The 26772-nt window shown below is 42.3% G+C and overlaps 1 protein-coding gene across 2 annotated transcripts in view; it reads left to right on the forward strand.

Moving 5' to 3' along the window:
* Positions 1-3763: 3763 nt before the first annotated feature.
* The window catches only part of LOC118373377 (B-cell lymphoma/leukemia 11B-like), a 57688-nt gene continuing 34679 nt past the window's right edge, over positions 3764-26772 (forward strand). Inside the window, exons 1-2 of one of the 2 annotated variants that reach the window (XM_052471346.1) lie at positions 3764-5162; positions 26385-26747. In XM_052471346.1, coding sequence (XP_052327306.1) covers positions 5099-5162; positions 26385-26747 — 427 coding nt within the window. In that variant the 5' untranslated portion in view covers positions 3764-5098. Of the gene's footprint in view, positions 5163-26121; positions 26228-26384; positions 26748-26772 lie in introns of those variants that run through there. The other variant, XM_052471347.1, reaches the window with a different exon arrangement.

A 26772-nucleotide genomic window follows, 5' to 3' on the forward strand; every position in this document is an offset into this window, starting at 1 on the left:
AAATGTTCATTGACAGATTGCATTAATGCACGTATGTTATGTTATTATTCAATAGCATTTCCATGACCACACTGTACATTTTCAGCCCTTACTGTAAAGTCCTTAATGTCCTTAGCTTTACTGTCATTTCCCATTCCTTGTGTTGAATGCCCTCCAGTGTTTCAGTTACTTTACTCTCATGGTCTTTCCCTAACACAGTACTCACACAGCGCAGACACGCCAAACTTGTCTCCTCAGAAGCAACACTTTGGACTTAAAAACTTTCCTGAGTCCACAAGCAGTATGTTGTGGTGTCTTGGCCCGATGCTACCGGGCTATAACTGTCTTTGCCCCGAGCCAACAGCGATCCGCCATCATGGAGCTATACTGATGTTTTATTGAGGAACCCAAGGGGTAAGGATCAGGGAGCTGGGACTCAGGGAGCCGGAGGGATCATGGTAAGAGTGTGTAACTTCTCTCTCTGTTTCTCTGCTTCTCTGTTTCTCTCTCTCTCTTTTTCTTGCTCTCTCTCTCTATTTCTCTCGCTCTCTCTCTCTCTCTCGCTCTCTATACTGTGTGTGTGTGTGTGTGTATATATATATATATATATATATATATATATATATATATATATACAGTGCATTTGGAAAGTATTCAGACCCCTCAACTTTTTCCACATTTTGTTACTTTATAGCCTTATTCTAAAATGGATTCAATGTTTTTGACATTGACAAAGCAAAAACTGTTTTTTAGAACATTTTTGCAAATGTATAAAAATAAATGAAATATCATATTTACATAATTATTCAGACACTTTACTCAGTACTTTGTTAAGCACCTTTGCCAGCGATTACAGCCTTGAGTCTCCTTGGGTATATGATGCTACAAGCTTGGCACACCTGTATTTGGGGAGTTTCTCCTATTCTTCTCTGCAGATCCTCTCTCAGGTTGGATGGGGAGCGTCGCTACACAGCTATTTTCAGGTCTCTCCAGAGATGTTTGATCGGGTTCAAGTCCGGGCTCTGGCTGGGCCACTCAAGGACATTCAGTGACTTGTCCCAAAGCCAATCCTGCGTTATCTTGGCTGTATGCTTAGGGTCGTTGTCCTGATGGAAAGTGAACCTTCGCCCCAGTCTGAGGTCCTGAGCACTCTGGAGCAGGTTTTCATCAAGGATCTCTCTGTACATTGCTCTGTTGATCTTTCCCTCGATCCTGACTCGTGTCCCAGTCCCTGCTGCTGAAAAACATAACATGCTTCACCGTAGGGATGGTGGCAGTTTTCCTCCAGGTGTGACGCATGGCATTTAGTTCAAAGAGTTCAATCTTGATTTCATCAGACCAGAGAGTCTTGTTTCTCTTGGTCTGAGAGTCCTTCAGAGAGTCCTTTTGGCAAACTCAAAGTGGGCTGTCATGTGCCTTTTGCTGGAGCTCTGTAAGAGTGACCATCCGGTTCTTGGTCACCTCCCTGACCAAGGCCCTTCTCCCCCGATTGCTCAGTTTGGCCGGGCAGATAGTCTGTGAAGAGTCTTGGTGGTTACAAATAAGAATATGAATTTGTTCTTAACTGGCTTGCCTAGTTAAATAAAGGTTCAATAAAAAATAAAATAAAAAGATTGATGGAGGCCACTGTCTTCTTGGGGACCTTCAATGCTACAGACATTTTTTGGTTCCCTTCCCCAGATCTGTGCCTCGACACAATCCTGTCCTGGAATTCTACGGAAAATTCCTTTGACCTTGTGGCTTGGATTTTGTCCTGACATGCACTGTCAACTGTGGGACCTTATATAGACAGGTGTGTGCCTTTCAAAATCACGTCCAATCAATTGAATTTACTACAGGTGCACTCCTGGATGATTAATCTTAAGGATGATCAACGGAAAACAGGATGCTCCTGAGCTCAATTTCAAGTCTCATAGCAAAGGGTCTGAATACTTATGTAAAAAAGGTATTTCTGTTTTTATTTGTAATAAATGTACAAACAATTCTAAAAACCTGTTTTCACTTTGTCAGTATGTGTTATTGTGTGTAGATTGAGGATTTAAAAAAAGTATTTAATCAATTTTAGAATAAGTCTGTAACGTAACAAAATATTGAAAATTTCAAGGGGTCTGAATAGGTCTGAATAGTTTCCGACTGAACCGAATGCACTGTATATACATATGTCTCTCTCTCTCTATGTCGCTCTCTCTCTTTCAATCTGTCTGTCTGTCTCTATCTCTCAGTCACTGTCTATCAAATTTAAATCTAAAGTTCCTTTATTGGCATGATGTGTTGATACATAATGCCAAAGCACAAGTGACATTATAAAAAAGAGTAACTATGATTAACAATAGAAAATAAATAGGTTATGGAATTCAGCAGAATTATCAAGTAACAATGTTAATGGACTAGATAAAATAATAATAGCAATAGAAATGGTTAAACAGAGAATTCATTGTAAATGAGAATCTGCTCTTAATTGCCCTGCCTGTTAAAATATACAAACGTATATATAGATACCAGTCACTCTGTGTACAATGCCCTCTTGTCAAAACGCTCTGCTTGTTGACAACACACATAGATTACCTATTCGATTTCCGTACACCGTTTCTACGTCAGGGTCTTCTGAGGTTATGTTGATTTGAGACAGAGCTGATATGACATTTCATTTATATAAATAATGACTGTCCCGGACATCCCATAGGCCTGGCCTCAAGCAATCAGACTTCTAATGCTCTTAAAATGTACTTTCATGTAATATTCATCGCAGCCTATAATAAATGTTGTATGTCATTGCCTCAGTTGGAAATTGTGTCCACATGAAGTTCATTTTAATTTGATCATACTTAATTCGATCATACTTAATTTGATCATACTTAATTTGATCATACTACATTTTGCAGTCACTAAAATGTCCCCATTCGTATGTGAACAATATAGCAATTAGTGTGCTGTAGTACTTACATGATACTTCATTAGATTAAAGATGCCCCTCTTTTACACTAATTGGGGCGTGACTGGACAGACAAAGGTGAGGTCCTAGGAAATCTACATGTATGAAGTGTTAAAACTATTTAAGTGCACGTATTTATCTAAAAGAATGTTACAAACAGTCTGGAATAATTGGAATTGTGGTGTTAACCTTTATACACTAATGTCTCTCAAGTGGGTCATTCAGTTTCATCATCCAATCTATGATGACCAGAGAGCATTACACTTTAATGTTATTGAAGGTGGGTTTTTTTCTCTCAATGAGGCCATAGTACTTGACTGACCTGATCATCCTGTCCAAATAGGAATGATTTAAATTGGTATAGAAATCCCTATTATGGCAAATTAAGTGGCATTTTTAAAGGAGAAAATGATGTGAGGAAATGTGACAGTTGAGAGATCAACTGTTCTGAGACTCGCTAATAATGCACATATTGTACAATGAAACCCAATAAAGTGACACACAGCCACAGGGGAACGTTAGAGGAGGCTAACATCGTCATGCCAACAGAGGGTACTGTTGCTTCACAACAAGGTGGAGAATGAATATGTAGAACACAGACAAACACAGGGCAGATTTCCCTTTTGGCATACCTGTGCAGTATGTCTGTCTATTGTTATACATGTCACAATGGACTGCTTTCCCATAAATTGTTATTGTTTAAAATGTGAAATGTTTGCTACCTCAATTAATTCAAGAATCATTATAGGCCAACATGTCTGAGAGTGTCTAATGCACAAAATTAAAATATACTGTCCTCATAACAATGGGTGGGTTATTTTTTATTATGCATTATTGCATTAATGCCTCAATTAATTATAGCCTAATGTTCTTTTTGGCACAGCATTTTTTATGTAGGCCTCCGTGTCTTATTTTACATATTAGCAAAATGATAAACAACTGAAACACTGCATTAGTAATAAACATAATCTTTAAGAAAAATTGCTATAGCATTTACGCAAAGCGAATGTCGGTAGCCTATTGAATGTAGAATCAAATCTAATTTGGACCAAATCACTTCTATGCTTACCCCAAAACCCCAGTCTTCAAATTACTCAGGCTCAAAGTAGCCTTATTGACAGTTTAAAGCTTTTTCAAAATCCACCTTGAAATCTGTTACATGATATGCCATCATCTCATTGTGAAAGCGATTTGGAACGGGTTGTCTGCGCTGCATGCGCACACGGTTTGCGTTGGTTTCCTCGCGCTGTGTCCATTTGATTCCTTACCGCACGCGCCAAACGCGCGTACTCCAGGTAAGCCAATGGGCACGCGAGTCACCGCTAGTCGCCCCCACTGCCCCCAAGTCCCACTAATGTCTCTCTCAGCGTGGACGCAACGTCACGTCCGCACTTGAACTTGAATTCTTATCCCATTGTACAGAGGCAACCCCAGCCACACACACACGAAGGGGTCCTCCCAAAGCAACAAGACGGAAACACTGGACCTCCGCTGTTTGGAATGAGAGAAAGAGGAGGTGTTTGGCTGTCACTGGCTGTTGTCTCCGTCTCCCCCTCAACTCCTAGAGCGTAGAGTTTCATGCCATTCCGTTCACCGTTGCCAAGACGCGCGCCGCGAGGACTGAATGGGGCCAAAGCTCACATCACGTAAATGAGTAGCTAATTTGTTATAATTATTTAAGAACATATCAGAGGAGAAGAAGAGGTGACAGTTGAATCGAATATTGACCCATCGGTCGAAGAGTGGCATGCACCGTAGGCTTCTCCAGTTGTCAACGCGCTGCAGAAGAGGGCACTTCGTCGGAATTTAAATGATCGTTATTCTCTGCAATTATTACAATATCCATTGCTGTATTAACAAAACATAACCGTACAGAAATATTTGCATGCACCTGCATGTTTCTGTTATGTCCTAAAGCTTCCTTTGGCAATTGCAGGTGTTGCGTTTAGTGTGAGTGATTCTGCGATAAGAGAACTGGACAATTGACCAACGGTTTTTACCCGCCTTTCAACAACCACAATACAAACACACTAGGCTCATTTTCACTTGCAGTAGCTTTGTGTAAATCGTCTGAATTGGAAGCAATTTTTAAAAAGTTACCGGGCACCAGACCAGCGGAGGATCATCACGGAGCAAGCCAACCCCAAGCGCAGGTCTCCGGGCGATGCCAGAGTAGATGCAGGGGCAATGTCCCGTCGCAAGCAGGGGAACCCTCAGCACCTACCACTGTCGCAAAGAGAAACAATACGACGTGAGTATGATCACCTTATAGATCAATTGTTAATAGCCTAAATATGTGAATTTAGCATATTTACCATTATCACGCGCAATTATTAGGATGAATTTAGGCCTACATGTTTACGGTGTGATACTGGAGCAAGCAAGACACATTTTAAACACGTATCTTATTCTATAGCATAGCTATTTATGTTTAATGCAAACCACTTTTTTTTTATCTTTGCAAGAGGGGTGGAATGGTCTGATTTTTAAGTAGTCTTTGCAAGAACCTGAAAAATCAAAAGTCCAGAATAACTTTCTTTGTAAGGACCTACTGATGTCCTGAAAAAAAAAATCGAGCGTGCATTCATGGTTATAACCAGCCTTTATAGGTTATTGTTTCGGGCGTATTCAACCAATAATTAATTCACATTTAAAATCAAAATAATTGTGCAACAAAATACATACTATTTTATTTCACAATTTACAATTCCAAATGTAAAGATAATGTATTTATTCATTCTAATAGCCTATTGTCGAATCGTACATTTCTATCCCTGTGGCTAAATGTCAAGTGGCTATTAGGCATTGTGTTATTGAAATTAATTAACCAAAATTGCACTTGTGTTTTAAAGTACAATTTGTTGAGAAGAGATGTGACACTCATAGACTACTGTGTGCGAAGATAAATAACATCCTGGTTGCTTGGAAGCCTTTCAAAACATATTCAATTAGACTTTAGTTGTGCATTACGCCATATCTCTCACACACACACACACACACACACACACACACACACACACACACACACACACACACACACACACACACACACACACACACACACACACACACACACACACACACACACACACACACACACACACACACACACACACACACACACACACACACACACACACACACACACACACACACCAATACTTAGAAGACATCAATAATTCCTTGATCAGTCCGTGAAATGTATCTTCCTGATTTCCCTGAAACCCTTTATTATCTAAGTTAGCCCATTCAACCATGCATTTTGAGAATTATATTGCCTATACCCTTTTCTGCTAGACGAAAACTATGTATTTATGTCAGCGTGACATTCAGGTGAATATTGATTATATAATTATTCTATGCAGTCTAATCGTTTCTTTCTTTTGGCCGGAGTTGTTGCGGGTATTATCGGCATATTGTGCATTATAGACCTGCACTTTATTAGCGAAAAGCCATGTCTGGATACCAAGTTATTGGGAGAGAAGAAGAGCATTTGGATCAAGGTTGTGAATAGTTAGTTGATGTTCAGCCGTCTGGTAGGCCTATGATAACTTATATTGGAAAAGGACGGGGGCTCTAAAGTACCACCAACGTAACCAAAATGCTTGAAAACGATTCGCTTCTTGTCGTAGATTCCAGGCTGGTGGATTCGGGTAGGCAGGCCTTCACTTAATGCCGTAATCATCAGTAGTTAATCGAAGTGAATTTCCCAGGCCCGAACCGATATGTTATAGATTACATCTGATTGAAGATTGTTGTGGGCATATGAGTAAAATACGTCACATAATCACATTTTAAATCAGTTAAATAAATCCAGAGTTTTCCCAGCGCTCTCTCCCGTTCTTAAATCCAATTTCATAGTGTCCTAAATCTAGCTAATTCATAACAGAGGTTTATGATGTAATCTTTGGATAAATCTGTTTTGTGTTGAGCTGGGTTAGGTACATTATGTCCTACCCAACACTATTTAACATGTAGAATAATCATTTACTCTGCAGCCTTTCTATTGGATTTATCCCCAATTTATTGGACATTTAAATCTTATTATTATTCTATCATGACTTTTTAATCTTTCAGTATTTTAACCCTCAATCCCATATATCAATACCAAGTATATATATATTTTTATTTTTTATTTTTTATAAAGCAAGTATAATCATAACAGCTTGAAGAATTAAATTTAAATAATTTATTTTGAACCAAAATAATTTTGCATGTCACAAAGGCTGTTTCAATTTTCACCCCAAGACAAAGGAAGGCCTAACATTCTCAGTGTAGATCCTGTTACCTTCAGTTGTGGTCTAACCTTGCGTGCTGATGTGACTTGTAATACTGTTGTAGCGTAGGCATGCATCCTATATACGAGATGCTCTGCAGTTGTTGGATCCCTGCTTGCTGCAGCTGGGACTGGATTCCCACTGTCGGCTATCAGACAGCAGCAGCCATTGGTTATCAATAGGCCTGAGTAATCACATTCAAGTGCTGTCATTCTCTCTTCATAGCAGGTGAGAGGAGTCTTAACATGATAGCAGTTAAATCAGCAACCTGGTCAGTTGCTGCAGGACGAGGACAGGAGTTTTGTATTACAGTTGTTTTCATCAGGTGTCGTTCACAGCAATCCCCTTCCCCATGTATGCATATAATGTGCTCATGAGTAGAGCTGAAATAGGTACAGGCCCATTGCCTGCGCCCACTGTAAGTGTTATTAGATTACATGTATTACTGAAAGGACGGGAGATGTAACAGGTTTGTAAGAGATGCTACATCTGCATTGTAGGGTTAGCAGCAGGAAAGGGTGTTGTTTTCTGTCTCACAAATCACCCGTTTTTCAGTTGAAGAATCGGTGAGGATGATGGACAGGTGAGCCCGAGGCAGGTCTGTGTTTAAGTTCATCAACAGCCCTCGGGATGCAGCTCGTAACATCACACAAGGCTCAGGGGACATTCCACCACTATAATAACTCCTACACACCTATGGCTCATTTGCTTACAGAGCTACGGAACGAACCGTGTGTTCAAATATTTCAAAAAGTTTGAAAATGCTTCTTCAACGACAACCTAGTTATCTATAGCGAATATCTGAAACTGTGCGTGTGTGTGTGTGTGTGTGTGTTTGCATGTGGGCGTGTATGTATTTATGACTGGGAAGCACAGAACAGTTACTGGCATAACGCTAAGCCAGAGGATTTAAACGATTCAACTTTAACGTTAAATACAATGCATATAGTCTATGAAAGAAATGTAATTAGACTATAAACTAGGAAAGAGAGAAAGACAGAGAGGGAGAGAACAAGAGAAAGAGAATTTAGAATTTGTATGTGTCCATCTGCCCATCTGTCTCCCCACCTGTCCCTAATTCTGTCCACCTGTGTCTGCGTGTGTACATATGCATTCCGTGTGTGTGTGAGGTTTTGTGTGTTTGCATGTGTCCATGCCTGTATTTACAGTATAGGCCCTGCAAATGAATTAAACCAAATACACGTAGTGTGCTCATATGTGTGTAAACCGATACTGGGCGAGCTGCCTTGTATCATGCCATAACCCCCAGGTTAGCCCTGGAGGCAATACACCCATCTGGTAGGGAGAGGAGGGAGAGAGGGAAGGGGAGAGGGACGGAGGTGCGTATAAGGAGGGAGGGAGGTGCGTATAAGGAGGGAGGTGCGTATAAGAAGGGGGAGGGAGGGAAGGGGAGAGGGACGGAGGTGCGTATAAGGAGGGAGGGAGGGAGGGTGAGACCAGAGGCTAAAGGACATTGTTGGAGAGTAGTTCAACTAGTAATTCAAGTACATTTTACTGTAGCTTGGTGGTAGTTGAACTAAATTGAAATCTTGGTAGTGTTACCTGTAGTTAATTACTTTTTTTGTAGCGTTGTAGCTAACTACTGGAACTACAAACTACTTTTTTTTTGCAAAAATAGTATATAGTAGCTTTGAGCAGCTATGAACGGGGTTCACAGGATGACAGAAAGGACACGATCAGTTGGATAACAAAGCAAGCACTCTATCATGTAGGAACTATTTTCCGTTATGTGCAATCACTGAAAGCATTACCACGTTTTTCTCTCAATGCCATGGTTGACGCAAGTGTAGTTTAGCCTAGTGCTGTAGGCTGGTTACCTTGAATGCCGCAGGTAATCATTCTTAAATTCTCAGGCTCCCGCGTGACGCAGCAGTCTAAGGCACTGCATCTCAGTGCTAGAGGCATCACTATAGGACCTGGTTCAAATCCAGGCTGTATCACATCCCGCCGTGATTGGGACTCTCGTAAGGCACAATTGGCCCAGCATCGTCTGGATTTGGCCGGAGTAGGCTGTCATTGTAAATAAGAATTTGTTCTTAACTGACTTGCCTAGTTAAATATTTTCATTTTTAAGTCATTACTTAATGTATTGAGTTTATTTACAAATCTTGGGGTCAATTTGACTAATGGTTTATGTTAAGATAAGTAAAATATTTTCTGTGTTATTTTAACAATATTTCACGTATAATTTAAATCTAACATTCCTTTGCTCAAGACAAAGTCCACTTGACCAATAGTTATTGATCTAGTATCTTTGGGTGCCACTGGTGCCAATGACATCTATAGTACCACCAACTGGTCTGGTGCCAATGACATCTATAGTACCACCAACTGGTCTGGTGCCAATGACATCTATAGTACCACCAACTGGTCTGGTGCCAATGACATCTATAGTACCACCAACTGGTCTGGTGCCAATGACATCTATAGTACCACCAACTGGTCTGGTGCCAATGACATCTATATTGCCACCAACTGGTCTGGTGCCAATGACATCTATATTGCCACCAACTGGTCTGGTGCCAATGACATCTATAGTACCACCAACTGGTCTGGTGCCAATGACATCTATAGTACCACCAACTGGTCTGGTGCCAATGACATCTATATTGCCACCAACTGGTCTGGTGCCAATGACATCTATAGTACCACCAACTGGTCTGGTGCCAATGACATCTATATTGCCACCAACTGGTCTGGTGCCAATGACATCTATAGTGCCACCAACTGGTCTGGTGCCAATGACATCTATATTGCCACCAACTGGTCTGGTGCCAATGACATCTATAGTGCCACCAACTGGTCTGGTGCCAATGACATCTATATTGCCACCAACTGGTCTGGTGCCAATGACATCTATAGTACCACCAACTGGTCTGGTGCCAATGACATCTATATTGCCACCAACTGGTCTGGTGCCAATGACATCTATAGTGCCACCAACTGGTCTGGTGCCAATGACATCTATATTGCCACCAACTGGTCTGGTGCCAATGACATCTATAGTGCCACCAACTGGTCTGGTGCAGCCATCTAAAGTTGCATTGACTTTATATTCACAAAGATTCTAAGGATATATACATAAGGTTTACATACCAAGTTTCATGGCCCCATGTCCATGGGTTCAGTTCTTAAAAAGCCCTGGTGTGATATAATGCCACCTAGTGGTGTAGCGTGGTCGACGTTGAATTCATCAACTAATCATTCTCAAATCATTGGCTAATTCATTGAGTTCATATATACCAAATCAATCTGATTTATGATTCATGAGAAGATTTTTTCCTGTATTTGTTTTTAGAACTAGTACATGTGCTAACGTACATCTATAGATACAGAGCGGACATATTTTAATGCAACAACTATTTTTTTCTATCAAAACCATTAAAGTCTGATGTAATGAGTCTTAATCCCAAATCTGGAGTGAATCTGACGTTATGATTCACGAGGAGAAGATGATTATAGATGATTTTGACCATTAGCATTACATTATACAAAGAATGAGTTGTTAAAAAGCCAATGAGTCCCACCCTATCGTCGGGGCGTTTTGGACTTATAACCCCTTTTAAACATTGTGTACAGACTGTGTAGTACCACTGGCTTCGTCTATTCCATCTGCATCCGTAGATACCAAGCATTATTCTGTGTGATTAACGGGGGCTGAGCTACAGCGGTGTTTGTAAGACAAGGGCAGAAGAGGCCCGTAGCCAGGTCTTTTATACAACAAATGTCTGTAGAGTCCCAATGGTTTGAGCTACAAACTAATAAAAGCTATATATGAAACGCTGAGACTACACCAGCTACACAAGAGTCGTAAGAAGGTAAGGGCTTAACAGGACATAGTGTCTATAATAATGTAATAAGCTCACATAAATTCACAGAGTTGCTGTCACAAACTCCACACAGTTGTCACTGACTAGTTGGATATTAATTTCCCAGTGAGTAAACCATTTCTGTACTTACAGCATCCATGTAAATACATGTTTTATCAGGTTCCTGCTTTTGCAGACAGACCTGATAAATACATCTGGTCTGCCAAAGCACAAACCTGGTAAAAAATGGTTCATTTGATTTACTTTTGTCAGTAAAATTGTTAATGTCAAATAGTTTTGTCTTCTACTTGTAGTCCTGGTTATCCTAAAAAATAACATGGCAAAACACATAATTGTGAGCCTAAAAATAAGGGCTGGACATCTCAGGACCGATAAAGTTCAAATGTTCCTTGTTTTTTGAGATATCAATACCACATTCAATGAGGTTGATCTTAGGGACGTCCGTGATAGCGATGATAGCGATGATAGCGACGGATGATAGTGATGACGTCCGTGATAGCGATGATAGCGACGGATGATAGTGATGACGTCCATGATAGCGATGATAGTGATGACGTCCATGATAGCGACGATAGCGACGGATGATAGTGATGACGTCCATGATAGCGATGATAGCGACGGATGATAGTGATGACGTCCATGATAGCGATGATAGCGACGGATGATAGTGATGACGTCCGTGATAGCGATGATAGTGATGACGTCCATGATAGCGACGATAGCGACGGATGATAGTGATGACGTCCATGATAGCGATGATAGCGACGGATGATAGTGATGACGTCCGTGATAGCGATGATAGTGATGACGTCCATGATAGCGACGATAGCGACGGATGATAGTGATGACGTCCATGATAGCGATGATAGCGACGGATGATAGTGATGACGTCCGTGATAGCGATGATAGCGACGGATGATAGTGATGACGTCCATGATAGCGATGATAGCGACGGATGATAGTGATGACGTCCATGATAGCGATGATAGTGATGACGTCCATGATAGCGACGATAGCGACGGATGATAGTGATGACGTCCATGATAGCGATGATAGCGACGGATGATAGTGATGACGTCCGTGATAGCGATGATAGCGACGGATGATAGTGATGACGTCCATGATAGCGATGATAGCGACGGATGATAGTGATGACGTCCATGATAGCGACGGATGATAGTGATGACGTCCATGATAGCGACGGATGATAGTGATGACGTCCGTGATAGCGACGATAGCGACGGATGATAGTGATGACGTCCATGATAGCGATGATAGCGACGGATGATAGTGATGACGTCCGTGATAGCGATGATAGCGACGGATGATAGTGATGACGTCCATGATAGCGATGATAGCGACGGATGATAGTGATGACGTCCATGATAGCGATGATAGCGACGGATGATAGTGATGACGTCCATGATAGCGATGATAGCGACGGATGATAGTGATGACGTCCATGATAGCGACGGATGATAGTGATGACGTCCATGATAGCGACGGATGATAGTGATGACGTCCGTGATAGCGATGATAGCGACGGATGATAGTGATGACGTCCATGATAGCGATGATAGCGACGGATGATAGTGATGACGTCCATGATAGCGATGATAGCGACGGATGATAGTGATGACGTCCATGATAGCGATGATAGCGACGGATGATAGTGATGACGTCCATGATAGCGATGATAGCGACGGATGATAGTGATGACGTCCATGATAGCGACGGATGATAGTGATGACGTCCATGATAGCGATGATAGCGACGGATGATAGTGATGACGTCCATGATAGCGATGATAGCGACGGATGATAGTGATGACGTCCATGATAGCGATGATAGCGACGGATGATAGTGATGACGTCCATGATAGCGATGATAGCGACGGATGATAGTGATGACGTCCATGATAGCGATGATAGTGATGACGTCCATGATAGCGATGATAGCGATGACGTCCATGATAGTGATGACAGTGGATTGACAGTGATTTAAATGGAGACGTAAAATACCGTTTATGATTTTGTCGATGTAGGCAATACATTCATTTTTTTATGGCCTCAGACCTGCCTTAATCTCACTTGAGTGTTGTGTTTACTGGGCTAAATTGCACATTCTGACTCCAGAGTGATCTGTTCTTACAATTTGTAGTCTATGGTATTTCAGATTTAGATTGGATACTATATTTTCCTTCAGGTTAGCTTTAGAGTACCTTACTTTCCTTTAATTTGAAGTAATTGGTAGTTTGGTACACTATATTACATTTACATTTAAGTCATTTAGCAGACGCTCTTATCCAGAGCGACTTACAATTGATAGTAATTGGTAGTTTGGTTCACTATATTGATAGTAATTGGTAGTTTGGTACACTATATTGATAGTAATTGGTAGTTTGGTTAACTATATTGATAGTAATTGGTAGTTTGGTACACTATATTGATAGTCATTGGTAGTTTGGTACACTATATTAATAGTAATTTGTAGTTTGGTACACTATATTGATAGTAATTGGTAGTTTAGTACACTATATTGATAGTAATTGGTAGTTTGGTACACTATATTGATAGTAATTGGTAGTTTGGTACACTATATTGATAGTAATTGGTAGTTTGGTACACTATATTGATAGTAATTGGAAGTTTGGTACACTATATTGATAGTAATTGGTAGTTTGGTACACTATATTGATAGTAATTGGAAGTTTGGTACACTATATTGATAGTAATTGGAAGTTTGGTACACCTTATTGATTGAGTGGCTTCCCCAACACTGCTAAAGGAAGATGTTAGGTCGAAGAAGGCGTAAACTAAACTGACAGTTTAATTTAGTCAACGACATATCTTGACTGTACATATTGATGTCTGTTTGAAGACTTGCTCAACCAAGCTAGTTAGCCTGCAGCTATGGTTCTACAGGTCATGTTGGGAAGAAGAGAAGAGAACGAGAATATCAGCATATTTCTGGACGTTCTGACTTGCTGTAAATGCTGAGTGTACTTTCTCTCTCTTTGTCTTTCTCTTTCTCTCTCTCTCTCTCTCTCTCTCTCTCTCTCTCTCTCTCTCTCTCTCTCTCTCTCTCTCTCTCTCTCTCTCTCTCTCTCTCTCTCTCTCTCTCTCAGACCTGCACATCCACATAGACAGGTGTGTAGCGTACTGTACATTAATTACTACAACTAATTTCTACAGAGACATAAACTGTAAGAATCCCAAAGTGTACAAAACATTAGGAACACCTTCCTAATATTGAGGCGCACCCCCTTTTGCACTCAGACCAGCCTGAATTTGTCGGACCATTGACTCTACAAGGTGTCCAAAGCGTTCCACAGAGATGCCGGCCCATGTTGACTCTACAAGGTGTCCAAAGCGTTCCACAGAGTTGCTGGCCCATGTTGACTCTACAAGGTGTCCAAAGCGTTCCACAGAGTTGCCGGCCCATGTTGACTCTACAAGGTGTACAAAGCGTTCCACAGAGTTGCCGGCCCATGTTGACTCTACAAGGTGCCCAAAGCGTTCCACAGAGATGCCGGCCCATGTTGACTCTACAAGGTGTCCAAAGCGTTCCACAGAGATGCCGGCCCATGTTGACTCTACAAGGTGTCCAAAGCGTTCCACAGAGTTGCCGGCCCATGTTGACTCTACAAGGTGTACAAAGCGTTCCACAGAGTTGCCGGCCCATGTTGACTCTACAAGGTGCCCAAAGCGTTCCACAGAGATGCCGGCCCATGTTGACTCTACAAGGTGTCCAAAGCGTTCCACAGAGATGCCGGCCCATGTTGACTCTACAAGGTGTCCAAAGCGTTCCACAGAGATGCCGGCCCATGTTGACTCTACAAGGTGTCCAAAGCGTTCCACAGAGATGCCGGCCCATGTTGACTCTACAAGGTGTCCAAAGCGTTCCACAGAGTTGCCGGCCCATGTTGACTCTACAAGGTGTCCAAAGCGTTCCACAGAGATGCCGGCCCATGTTGACTCTACAAGGTGTCCAAAGCGTTCCACAGAGTTGCCGGCCCATGTTGACTCTACAAGGTGTCCAAAGCGTTCCACAGAGATGCCGGCCCATGTTGACTCTACAAGGTGCCCAAAGCGTTCCACAGAGATGCCGGCCCATGTTGACTCTACAAGGTGTCCAAAGCGTTCCACAGAGTTGCCGGCCCATGTTGACTCTACAAGGTGCCCAAAGCGTTCCACAGAGATGCCGGCCCATGTTGACTCTACAAGGTGCCCAAAGCGTTCCACAGAGATGCCGGCCCATGTTGACTCTACAAGGTGTCCAAAGCGTTCCACAGAGATGCCGGCCCATGTTGACTTCAATGCCTCCTACAGTTGTGTGAAGTTATCTGGATGTCCTTTGGGTGGTGAACCATTCTTGACACACACGGGGGAAACTGTTGAGCGTGAAAAACCCCAGCGACGTTGAAGTTCTCGGCACACTCATACCGGTGTGCCGACTATGGTACGCCGTCCCAAGCCACTTTAACTCTTTTGTCTTGCCCATTCAACCTCTGAATGGCACTGATACACGATCCATGTCTCAATTGTCTCAACGCCTCCAATGAGTCGACACTGATTGGAGTGGATTTTAACAAGTGACATCAATGAGGGATCATGGCTTTCACCTAGATTCTCCTGGTCAGTCTTATGTCATGGAAAGAGCAGGTGTTCCTAATGTTTTGTACACTCAGTGTGTATATGGCAATAACGTCTGACAGTTCAAAGACTAGATTGACTTTTTCACTTTCTTGTAAATTAGACTTTTTTTTTGGTGGAACATTGACCTTCCCAGTCGGGGATGTAACTCATGTTCTATTACGATGTGAGGGTCAGTGATGTTTTCGTGCCCCTCATGACCTCAGGATTGTCATTTGTTCATGTTCATACTCACTATCTGCTGTTACAAGTGGAGGGCCTCTATGTACATACAGCATCCTGTCTGTGTTTTTCAAAAGAAACACATGAAAGATGGCCTACAGTATCTCAGCAGATCTCCTATGGAACATTAACATGGAGTATAAGGATGTTTGACCACTCTGTAGTTGCTACCTGAGGTCGAGTTAGTTTATGTTAATGTACATTCAGAATAGGATCATTACTGGTAATGTGTGTGGGTCTGTGTCTGTGTCAGTGTCTGTGTGTGTGTGTCTGTGTGTGTGCGTCTGTGTCTGTCTCTGTCTCTGTGTCTGTGTGAAATGATACCAAAAATGTTGTAAAAGGCTAATAATTTAAGATTAATTCAATAATTTTAAAAAGTATATCATAAAATGATATCTTAGAAAATGCAACTGTTTATTTATTTGCGATGAAATACTATTTTTATGAGAAAATCAATTTTTCCCTTGAACCTCTCACGGGGCGGCAGGGTAGCCTAGTGGTTAGAGTGTTGGACTAGTAACCGAAAGGAAACCTAAACAGATAACACACAAACATCTCTTATAGAACATCTTGTCAACGTTATTGACATGAACTTGATTCATCACTTTATGTCTGAAATTAGGGATCTAGGTTAATGATATGAGATGTCACTGAGAGGGATAATACGATAATAAGATAATACGATAATAAGATAATGAAACACACCCACACACACACACACACACACACACACACACACACACACACACACACACACACACACACACACACACACACACACACACACACACACACACACACACACACACACACACACACACACACACACACACACACTGTAACAGCAGCTACTGCCTTGGATCTCACCCTGGAGAAAACACACGATTAAACAGGATCGCTTTTGTCATTTACATTTTTGATCAGAACCATCAGTGTGTATCGTTGGTGGCATTGTGTCATTTCTATTGAAGACAGCAAAGGATCTCACCCCCATCTCTTGGAAAAGAGAGTGTGTGTGTGTGTGTGTGTGTGTGTGTGTGTGTGTTAGCACAGCCAGTCGCTAAAGGGAAAACACAGTGGGAGTATGACAGGCCTGAACTCATTCTAGAAATGTATCTAATTATCAGACACATGCCCCAGGACTTATCAGTCAGTCTCAAATGCCCCTGGACTTATCAGTCATTCTCAAATGCCCCAGGACTTATCAGTCAGTCTCAAATGCCCCTGGACTTATCAGTCAGTCTCAAATGCCCCTGGACTTATCAGTCATTCTCAAATGCCCCAGGACTTATCAGTCAGTCTCAAATGCCCCAGGACTTATCAGTCAGTCTCAAATGCCCCTGGACTTATCAGTCAGTCTCAAATGCCCCTGGACTTATCAGTCAGTCTCAAATGCCCCAGGACTTATCAGTCAGTCTCAAATGCCCCTGGACTTATCAGTCAGTCTCAAATGCCCCTGGACTTATCAGTCAGTCTCAAATGCCCCAGGACTTATCAGTCAGTCTCAAATGCCCCTGGACTTATCAGTCAGTCTCAAATGCCCCAGGACTTATCAGTCAGTCTCAAATGCCCCTGGACTTATCAGTCAGTCTCAAATGCCCCTGGACTTATCAGTCAGTCTCAAATGCCCCTGGACTTATCAGTCAGTCTCAAATGCCCCAGGACTTATCAGTCAGTCTCAAATGCCCCTGGACTTATCAGTCAGTCTCAAATGCCCCAGGACTTATCAGTCAGTCTCAAATGCCCCAGGACTTATCTGTCATTCTCAAATGCCCCTGGACTTATCAGTCAGTCTCAAATGCCCCTGGACTTATCAGTCATTCTCAAATGCCCCTGGACTTATCAGTCATTCTCAAATGCACCTGGACTTATCAGTCAGTCTCAAATACCCCTGGACTTATCAGTCATTCTCAAATGCCCCTGGACTTATCAGTCAGTCTCAAATGCCCCTGGACTTATCAGTCAGTCTCAAATGCCCCTGGACTTATCAGTCAGTCTGCCGTGGATACACTGAATGAACTGTAGCACTGTTACAGTAGTATCAGTTTGTGTCAATCTCTACATTGTCACAAATTTACACAAACATACACACATACAGTTGAAGTCGGAAGTTTACATACACCTTAGCCATATACATTTAAACTTTTTTCCACAATTCCTGACATTTAATCCTAGTAAAAATCCCCTGTCTAAAGTCAGTTAGGATCACCACTGTATTTTAAGAATGTGAAATGTCAGAATAATAGTAGAGAGAATAATTTATTTCAGCTTTTATTTATTTAATCACATTCCCAGTGGGTCATAAGTTTACATACACTCAATTAGTATTTGGTAGAATTGCCTTTACATTGTTTAAGTTGGGTCAAACGTTTCGGGAGCCTTCCACAATAAGCTGGGTGAATTTTGGCCCAATCCTCCTGACAGAGTTGGTGTAACTGAGTCAGGTTTGTAGGCCTCCTTGCTCGCACACGCTTTTTCAGTTGATGCCAGGGCTTTGTGATGGCCACTCCAATACCTTGACTTTGTTGTCCATAAGCCATTTTGCCACAACTTTGGAAGTATGCTTGGGATCATTGTCCATTTGGAAGACCCATTTGCGATCAAGCTTTAACTTCGTGACTGATGTCTTGAGATGTTGCTTCAATATATTCACAATTTTCCTACCTCTTTTTTGCTCCTAACATAATGATGGTCATTATGGCCAAACAGTTCTATTTTTGTTTCATCAGACCAGAGGGCATTTCTACAAAAAGTACGATCTTTGTCCCCATGTGCAGTTGCAAACCGTAGTCTGTCTTTTTTATGGCGGTTTTGGAGCAGTGGCTTCTTCCTTGCTGAGCGGCCTTTCAGGTTATGTCGATATAGGACTCGTTTTACTGTGGATGTAGATACTTTTGTACATGTTTCCATCTTCACAAGGTCCTTTGCTGTTGTTCTGGGATTGATTTGCACTTTTTGCACCAAAGTAAGTTAATCTCTAGGAGACAGAACACGTCTCCTTCCTGAGCGGTATGACGGCTGCGTGGTCCCATGGTGTTTATACTTGCGTACTATTGTTTGTACAGATGAAGTGGTCCTTCTGTGGCACAGTTGGTAGAGCATGGCGCTTGTAACGCCAGGGTAGTGGGTTCGATTCCCGGGACCACCCATACGTAGAATGTATGCACACATGACTGTAAGTCGCTTTGGATAAAAGCGTCTGCTAAATGGCATATATATATATATATGAATGTGGTACCTTCAGGAATTTGGAAATTGCTCCCAAGGATAAATCAGACTTGTGGAGGTCTACAACTTTTATCTGAGGTCTTGGCTGATTTCTTTTGATTTTCCCATGATGTCAAGCAAAGAAGCACTGAGTTTGAAGGTAGGCCTTGAAATACATCTATATGTACACCTCCAATTGACTCAAATGATGTCAATTAGCCTATCAGAAGCTTCTAAAGCCATGACATAATTTTCTGGAATTTTCCAAGCTGTTTAAAGGCACAGTCAACATAGGGTATGTAAACTTCTGACCCACTGGAATTGTTTTATACGGTGAAATAATCTGTCTTTAAACAATTGTTGGAAAAATTACTTGTGTCATGCACAAAGTAGATGTCCTGACCGACTTGCTAAAACTATAGTTTGTTAACCAGAAATTTGTGGAGTGAATTTGAAAAACAAGTTTTAATAACTCCAACCTAAGTGTATGTAAACTTCCGACTTCAACTGTACATGCTAGCACACATTCTCTACACACACGTGCATCGTTATATTGTTGTATCGTGGTATTATACATGTTGTATTTTTAGATATGTAGTGGTATAATAATGTTATATGATGTACTGTTTTATGCTGGGGGTTTTGTGTAATGTAAGTGTCTTAATGTGTTTGGACCTCAGAAAGAGTAGCTGCTGCCTTGGCAGGAACTACTGGGGATCCATAATAAACCCCAGGAAGAGTAGCTGCTGCCTTGGCAGGAACTAATGGGGATCCGTAATAAACCCCAGGGAGAGTAGCTGCTGCCTTGGCAGGGACTAATTGGGATCCATAATAAACCCCAGGAAGAGTAGCTGCTACCTTGGCAGGAACTAATGGGGATCCATAATAAACCCCAGGAAGAGTAGCTGCTGCCTTGGCAGGAACTAATGGGGATCCATAATAAACCCCAGGGAGAGTAGCTGCTGCCTTGGCAGGGACTAATTGGGATCCATAATAAACCCCAGGAAGAGTAGCTGCTGCCTTGGCAGGAACTAATGGGGATCCTTAATAAATACGAAATATAAATACATGATCATTTGTAATTTTTTGTAGTTTTGTTCACGAAAATGCTGTTATCGGGTGTCCTCAATCTAATCATTCAGTCTAATGTCTTTCTTTAGTCATTCAGTCTAATGTCTTTCTTTAGTCATTCAGTCTAATGTCTTTCTTTAGTCATTCAGTGTAATGTCTTTCTTTAGTCATTCAGTCTAATGTCTTTCTTTAGTCATTCAGTGTAATGTCTTTCTTTAGTCATTCAGTCTGTCTTTCTTTAGTCATTCAGTCTAATGTATTTCTTTAGTCATTCAGTCTAATGTCTTTCTTTAGTCATTCAGTGTAATGTCTTTCTTTAGTCATTCAGTCTGTCTTTCTTTAGTCATTCAGTCTAATGTCATTCAGTCTAGTGTGTGTGTGTGTGTGTGTGTGTGTGTGTGTGTGTGTGTGTGTGTGTGTGTGTGTGTGTGTGTGTGTGTGTGTGTGTGTGTGTGTGTGTGTGTGTGTGTGTGTGTGTGTGTGTGTGTGTGTGTGTTTGCAATTATAACCCCTTGAGTATGAATTAAAGCACTAGACCCAGCTCATCTCATTAAACTTCTGATAGTTGCTTAACTATGATAGTTGCTCAACCAGAGAGGATATCAAAAATGTTCCCAGGAGCTGAATGCCACCTAGCTTACATTCCTGTGGCGTAGTCATTGTCTGATTAATAGCTGTGTCTTCATATAAATATTGTATAGGAAGGAAAGTGATGATCAGTGAGATTTTAGTTACTGGATTTAGTTACTTGGTTTCAACCTTATCAACTCAAACCCTCATAATTGGTGCCAAGTTTAACATTATAACTGCAGCTGTGAAGTCTGTTCTGTTGTTTCTACACATACTTTGTTTTTTGTTATGAAAGTAAATGTGTGTCTCTCTCTCCTGACCTGGAGGGTGGGTGATGAGGAGATTAGGGTAGGGTGCGGTTAAAAGATGTTTGACAGAGCGAGCAAGCGGTTGGCTGATATTTCTATGGCATTGTGACGGTGCCAACGCCTGCTAATTTACAGTCCTAAGCCCTGGGACATGTTACTCAACCCTCCCTGGGTTAACAAACACATATGTTCCCCTCTCTATCTGTTCTGCTCTCTCTTTCTACCCCCACCCCCCCTCTCTCTATATATATATACTCTCTTTCTCTCTCTCTATATATATACTCTCTCTCTCTTTCTCTCTCTCTCTCTCTCTCTCTCTCTCTCTCTCTCTCTCTCTCTCTCTCTCTCTCTCTCTCTCTCTCTCTCTCTCTCTTTATATATATATATAATATATATATATATATATATATATATATATATATCTCTTCTCTCTCTCTCTCTCTCTCTCTCTCTCTTGCTCTCTCTATATATACTCTTTTCTCTTTCTCTCTCTCTCTCATTCTCTCTCTCTCTCTCGCTCTCTCTCTCTATATACTCTCTTCTCTTTCTGTCTCTCTGTCTCTCTCTTTCTCTCTTTCACAATTCAATTCAATTTAAGGGATTTATTGGCATGGGAAACATATATTTACATTGCCAAAGCAAGTGAAATAGATAATAAACAAAAGTGAAATTAACAACACAAAATGCACGGTAAACAATTTCACTCACAAAAGATCCAAAACAATAAAGACATTTCAAATGTTATAGTATGTCTATATACAGTGTTGTAACTCTCTCTTTATATACTGTACATACAGTGAAATCCCAAAGTATTGTGACATTGACACATGTTTAGTGGTTTTGGCTCTTTACTTCAGCACTTTGGATTTGAAAGGATACCATGACTGTGAAGTTGAAGTGAATATTCCTGAATGAATTGGGAAAAAAATGATGATTGAGAAAGTTACAGACTCACAAATATCATACCCCTAAGACATACCTTTCACCATTATGGCAGCTGTGTGTCTGTAACGTTCTCATCATTATTCAGGATTCATCCAGGATGATCTGTAACCATGGTAGCATCCACATTAATGTAGTAGTGTTTAGAAACATATTCTATTCTTAATTTACAATAAAAGTTACTCCAAAATGACACAATACATTATTTACCATGAATTTCTATTGGACACAAAATATTCTGAAACACAACCAAAACAAACAACAAATGCATCTAACGAGTTTGTAGAGTCACAAGCTTGATGTAGTCATTGTTAGCTACGAATATGGGACCAAATACTGCACTTTTTACTGCTGAATAAATATCCATCGTTCTCATCTTTTTTTGTAAATATGTTTTTTTAAATTGTTTATTTCTGTCTTTTGCTATTCAAGTGTAATGTATGGGGAGGAGTCTGGGATGTATGGGGAGGAGTCTGGGATGTATGGGGAGGAGTCTGGGATGTATGGGGAGGAGTCTGGGATGTATGGGGAGGAGTCTGGGATGTATGGGGAGGAGTCTGGGATGTATGGGGAGGAGTCTGGGATGTATGGGGAGGAGTCTGGGATGTATGGGGAGGAGTCTGGGATGTATGGGGAGTAGTCTGTGGTGTATGGGGAGGAGTCTGGAGTGTAATGGGGAGGAGTCTGGAATGTATGGGGAGGAGTCTAGGCTGTATGGGGAGGAGTCTGGGATGTATGGGGAGGAGTCTGTGGTGTATGGGGAGGAGTCTGGAATGTATGGGGAGGATTCTGGGATGTATGGGGAGGAGTCTGGGCTGTATGGGGATGAGTCTGGGATGTAATGGGGAGGAATCTGGGCTGTATGGGGATGAGTCTGGGATGTATGGGGAGGAGTCTGGGCTGTATGGGGAGGAGTCTTGGATGTATGGGGAAGAGTCTGGGATGTAAGGGGAGGAGTCTGGGATGTATGGGGAGGAGTCTAGGATTATGGGGAGGAGTCTGGAATGTATGGGGAGGAGTCTGTGGTGTATGGGGAGGAGTCTGTGTTGTATGGGGAGGAGAGTAACCTGCGTAGTTGCTACTGCTGACAGTATTGAAATGATTGACATGTTTGAGTAGGACGAGTGGGACACTCCCCTGCGAGGATATATACTGTAGGTGCCTCCTACATTTTTCCTACTCTGATGAAGGCGATTCATGCTGAAACTTAAGCCGATTGTTTTCTTGTCTCGTCAATAAATCTATCAGATTTATGCAGCAACAGAGTGCTTATTTTGATTCATTCTGGATAGTCACCAGAAATATCCTGGGGTAAGGAATGTTTTTGGGATTTTCAAGTCTCTCAGTCGAGCATCTGATCTCCCCTTTTTGAGTTTAAGCTGGGCTGAAGTGCGTTTGGCTATACCTTCTTTACGCATATAAGTGAATTTGTCCCAATACTTTTGGTTCCCTTAAAGTGGTGGAATATGCACAAAAAGTTCTGTAATTTCTAAACAGTTCACACTATATGGATGAAAATACCCACAAATTAAAGCTGACAGTCTGCACTTTAACCTCGTAATTATTGTATCATTTTAAGTCCAAAGTGCCAGAGCCAAAACAGTAAAGAACGTGTCACTGTCTAATACTTTTGGAGCTCATTGTATTTCTCTCTCTTTCTCTTCCTTCCTTGATCTCTTTCTCTCTCTCTCTCTCTCTCTCTCTCTCTCTCTCTCTCTCTGCTTATAGTTGCAGTCATGTCAGGAATTGAGTTCATTTCAAATTATGCCACCCACCCATCTTAAATGTCCCTGGCAACTAAGATGAGGCTTTGATACCAGGGCTAAGGAGACACACGGTCACAAGGCCCATACTGAAACACATAGAAACACACTGAAACAGGTCCCATCAGGTGATATCCTGGCCTGGCGAGGTTAGAACGGCATATTTGTCTTTCTCTTTTATGACATGGAAATGACTTGGCCCTGTTCCAAGATACCGTTTAAGAGAAATATGCTGTGTGAAAAAACACTTAGAATCACTTCAGGGCAATAGCCAGGAGGTCAGAGGTCAGGGAATGGACTGGAAAGACAGACATAATGGAAGATTATGTGCAACTAAGAAACCATGTGAAACTCAAGACTGCCTCCCAAATGGCACCTTATTCCCTATATAGTGCACTACTTTTGACCAGATCCCTATTCCCAATGTAGTACACAACTTTAGACCAGGGCTTTATTCCCTATATAGTGCACTACTTTAGACCAGAGCCCTATTCCCTATGTTGTACACTACTTTAGACCAGGGCATTATTCCCTATATAGTGCACTACTTTAGACCAGGGCCCTATTCCCTATATAGTGCACTACTTTAGACCAGGGCCCTATTCCCTATATAGTGCACTACTTTAGACCAGGGCCCTATTCCCTATATAGTGCACTACTTTAGACCAGGGCCCTATTCCCTATATAGTGCACTACTTTAGACCAGAGCCCTATTCCCTATATAGTGCACTACTTTAGACCAGGGCCCTATTCCCTATATAGGGCACTACTTTAGACCAGGGCCCTATTCCCTATATAGGGCACTACTTTAGAGCAGAGCCCTATTCCCTATATAGGGCACTACTTTAGACCAGGGCCCTATTCCCTATATAGTGCACTACTTTAGACCAGGGCCCTATTCCCTATATAGTGCACTACTTTAGACCAGGGCCCTATTCCCTATATAGTGCACTACTTTAGACCAGGGCCCTATTCCCTATATAGTGCACTACTTTAGACCAGGGCCCTATTCCCTATATAGTGCACTACTTTAGACCAGAGCCCTATTCCCTATATAGTGCACTACTTTAGACCAGGGCCCTATTCCCTATATAGTGCACTACTTTAGACCAGGGCCCTATTCCCTATATAGGGCACTACTTTAGACCAGAGCCCTATTCCCTATATAGTGCACTACTTTAGACCAGGGCCCTATTCCCTATATAGGGCACTACTTTAGACCAGGGCCCTATTCCCTATATAGGGCACTACTTTAGACCAGAGCCCTATTCCCTATATAGGGCACTACTTTAGACCAGGGCCCTATTCCCTATATAGTGCACTACTTTTGACCAGAGCCCTATGGGAATAGGGGGTCTTTTGGGACCCATGTTTTGTGTAACTGCCTGGCTGTAGCAGATGTGACTAGAAGTTTAGCCACACACACACACACACACACACACACACACACACACACACACACACACACACACACACACACACACACACACACACACACACACACACACACACACACACACACACACACACACACACACACACACACACACACACACACACACACACACACACACACACACACACACACACACACACTGATCTGTGCCCATGGATGTTTGTAGGGCGAGAGACTGAAGGGAAATGGGGCTGGTAGACGATAGAGGCAGGCTCTGCTAAGCTCCTCTCCCAGACATCAACACCTCTCCCTGGGTACCCGCTCAGACAGAATGCCCTGAGAGTCACTGGAGCTTCAAGCTTCCTGCAGGCCCTCTGGGAGAAGATGTATATACCGTAACCTATTGGTTATATCAGGGTATTGTTACAGAGCAAGCGTCCTTCATGAATTTACACCATGGGACTTCACTGTAAAACGACCAGGAGAGAATGACTTATGGTTATTGATGACAGTGTCAACAGTGTAGAGAATTAGACCTGCAGTACTGTCACCTGGGTTAGGAGAGGCTTCTCTTTATAGATCTCTCTGAGGAGAATACACCTGGGTTAGGAGAGGCTTCTCTTTATAGATCTCTCTGCGGAGAATACACCTGTGTTCACACACACGAACAGACACACGAACACACACACAAACACACACACACACATGTCGCCACTCAACATAAACATCTGTCGTGGGGTGGATGTGGCCTACCTTCTTGCATGCTTGTAGTGAGGTTCCCATACAGCAGAAGCTATTGCAGAGAACAGCGAGCTGCACCGGAACCCATCGACCGCTGTGAAACGGTTCATAGCTGCACTCATAGTGTGTCAGCCACGCCTTCACTCACTCATCTCAGCTCCCGGATAAGATTGAGGGTCTGAGATGTTTGGTTGGTTTATTTGATGCAGAAGGTTTACAGCAACACAGCTGCCTGCTTGTGTGGTGAGACTAAACAGTATGCTTAACATTAAGCAGGTTCTCTGGTGTGGTATGGAATTATGGCATTTTGCAGGTAATGTTATCTGAAACATAAAGGAAAAACATCATTTGTTATTGACTTTAGTTTTGTACGATACAGTTTGTGCTGTTGACGATCAGATGTAGTGTGTTCTAGAACTGTTCCATGATGACATCATGCTTAACACCCCCCTTTTCATCTTCCCCCACAGCCGAGGCCAATCATGAGTTGGGGGTGGGAACTCGCTCCCCGGAGCCGTCCACTCCCAGCCCCACTCCGAGGAGGGCGGGGCCAGGGGAGCATGACCTCTTGACCTGTGGGAGGTGCCAGACCAAATTCCCTCTGGGAGACATCCTGGTCTTCATAGAGCATAAGAGACGGCGGTGCAGTGGGGGAGGCCGAGCCCCTGGGGGGTTCTCCAAACCGGGCGAAAGGGGGAACCCCGTCTTGCTGCGGGGAGGGGCGGTGCCGGTGGAGGTGGGGGTGCAGGTGACCCCTCATGGGGAGGAAGAAGAGGAGAGGAGGCTGACGCCCGCTAAAGGAATCTGTCCCAAGCAGGAGAGAGGGAACACAGGTAGGAAATCGGAACTCACTCTGAG

The sequence above is a fragment of the Oncorhynchus keta genome, chromosome 19, assembly GCF_023373465.1.
Source record: "Oncorhynchus keta strain PuntledgeMale-10-30-2019 chromosome 19, Oket_V2, whole genome shotgun sequence".
In the NCBI taxonomy this organism is placed as follows: domain Eukaryota; kingdom Metazoa; phylum Chordata; class Actinopteri; order Salmoniformes; family Salmonidae; genus Oncorhynchus; species Oncorhynchus keta.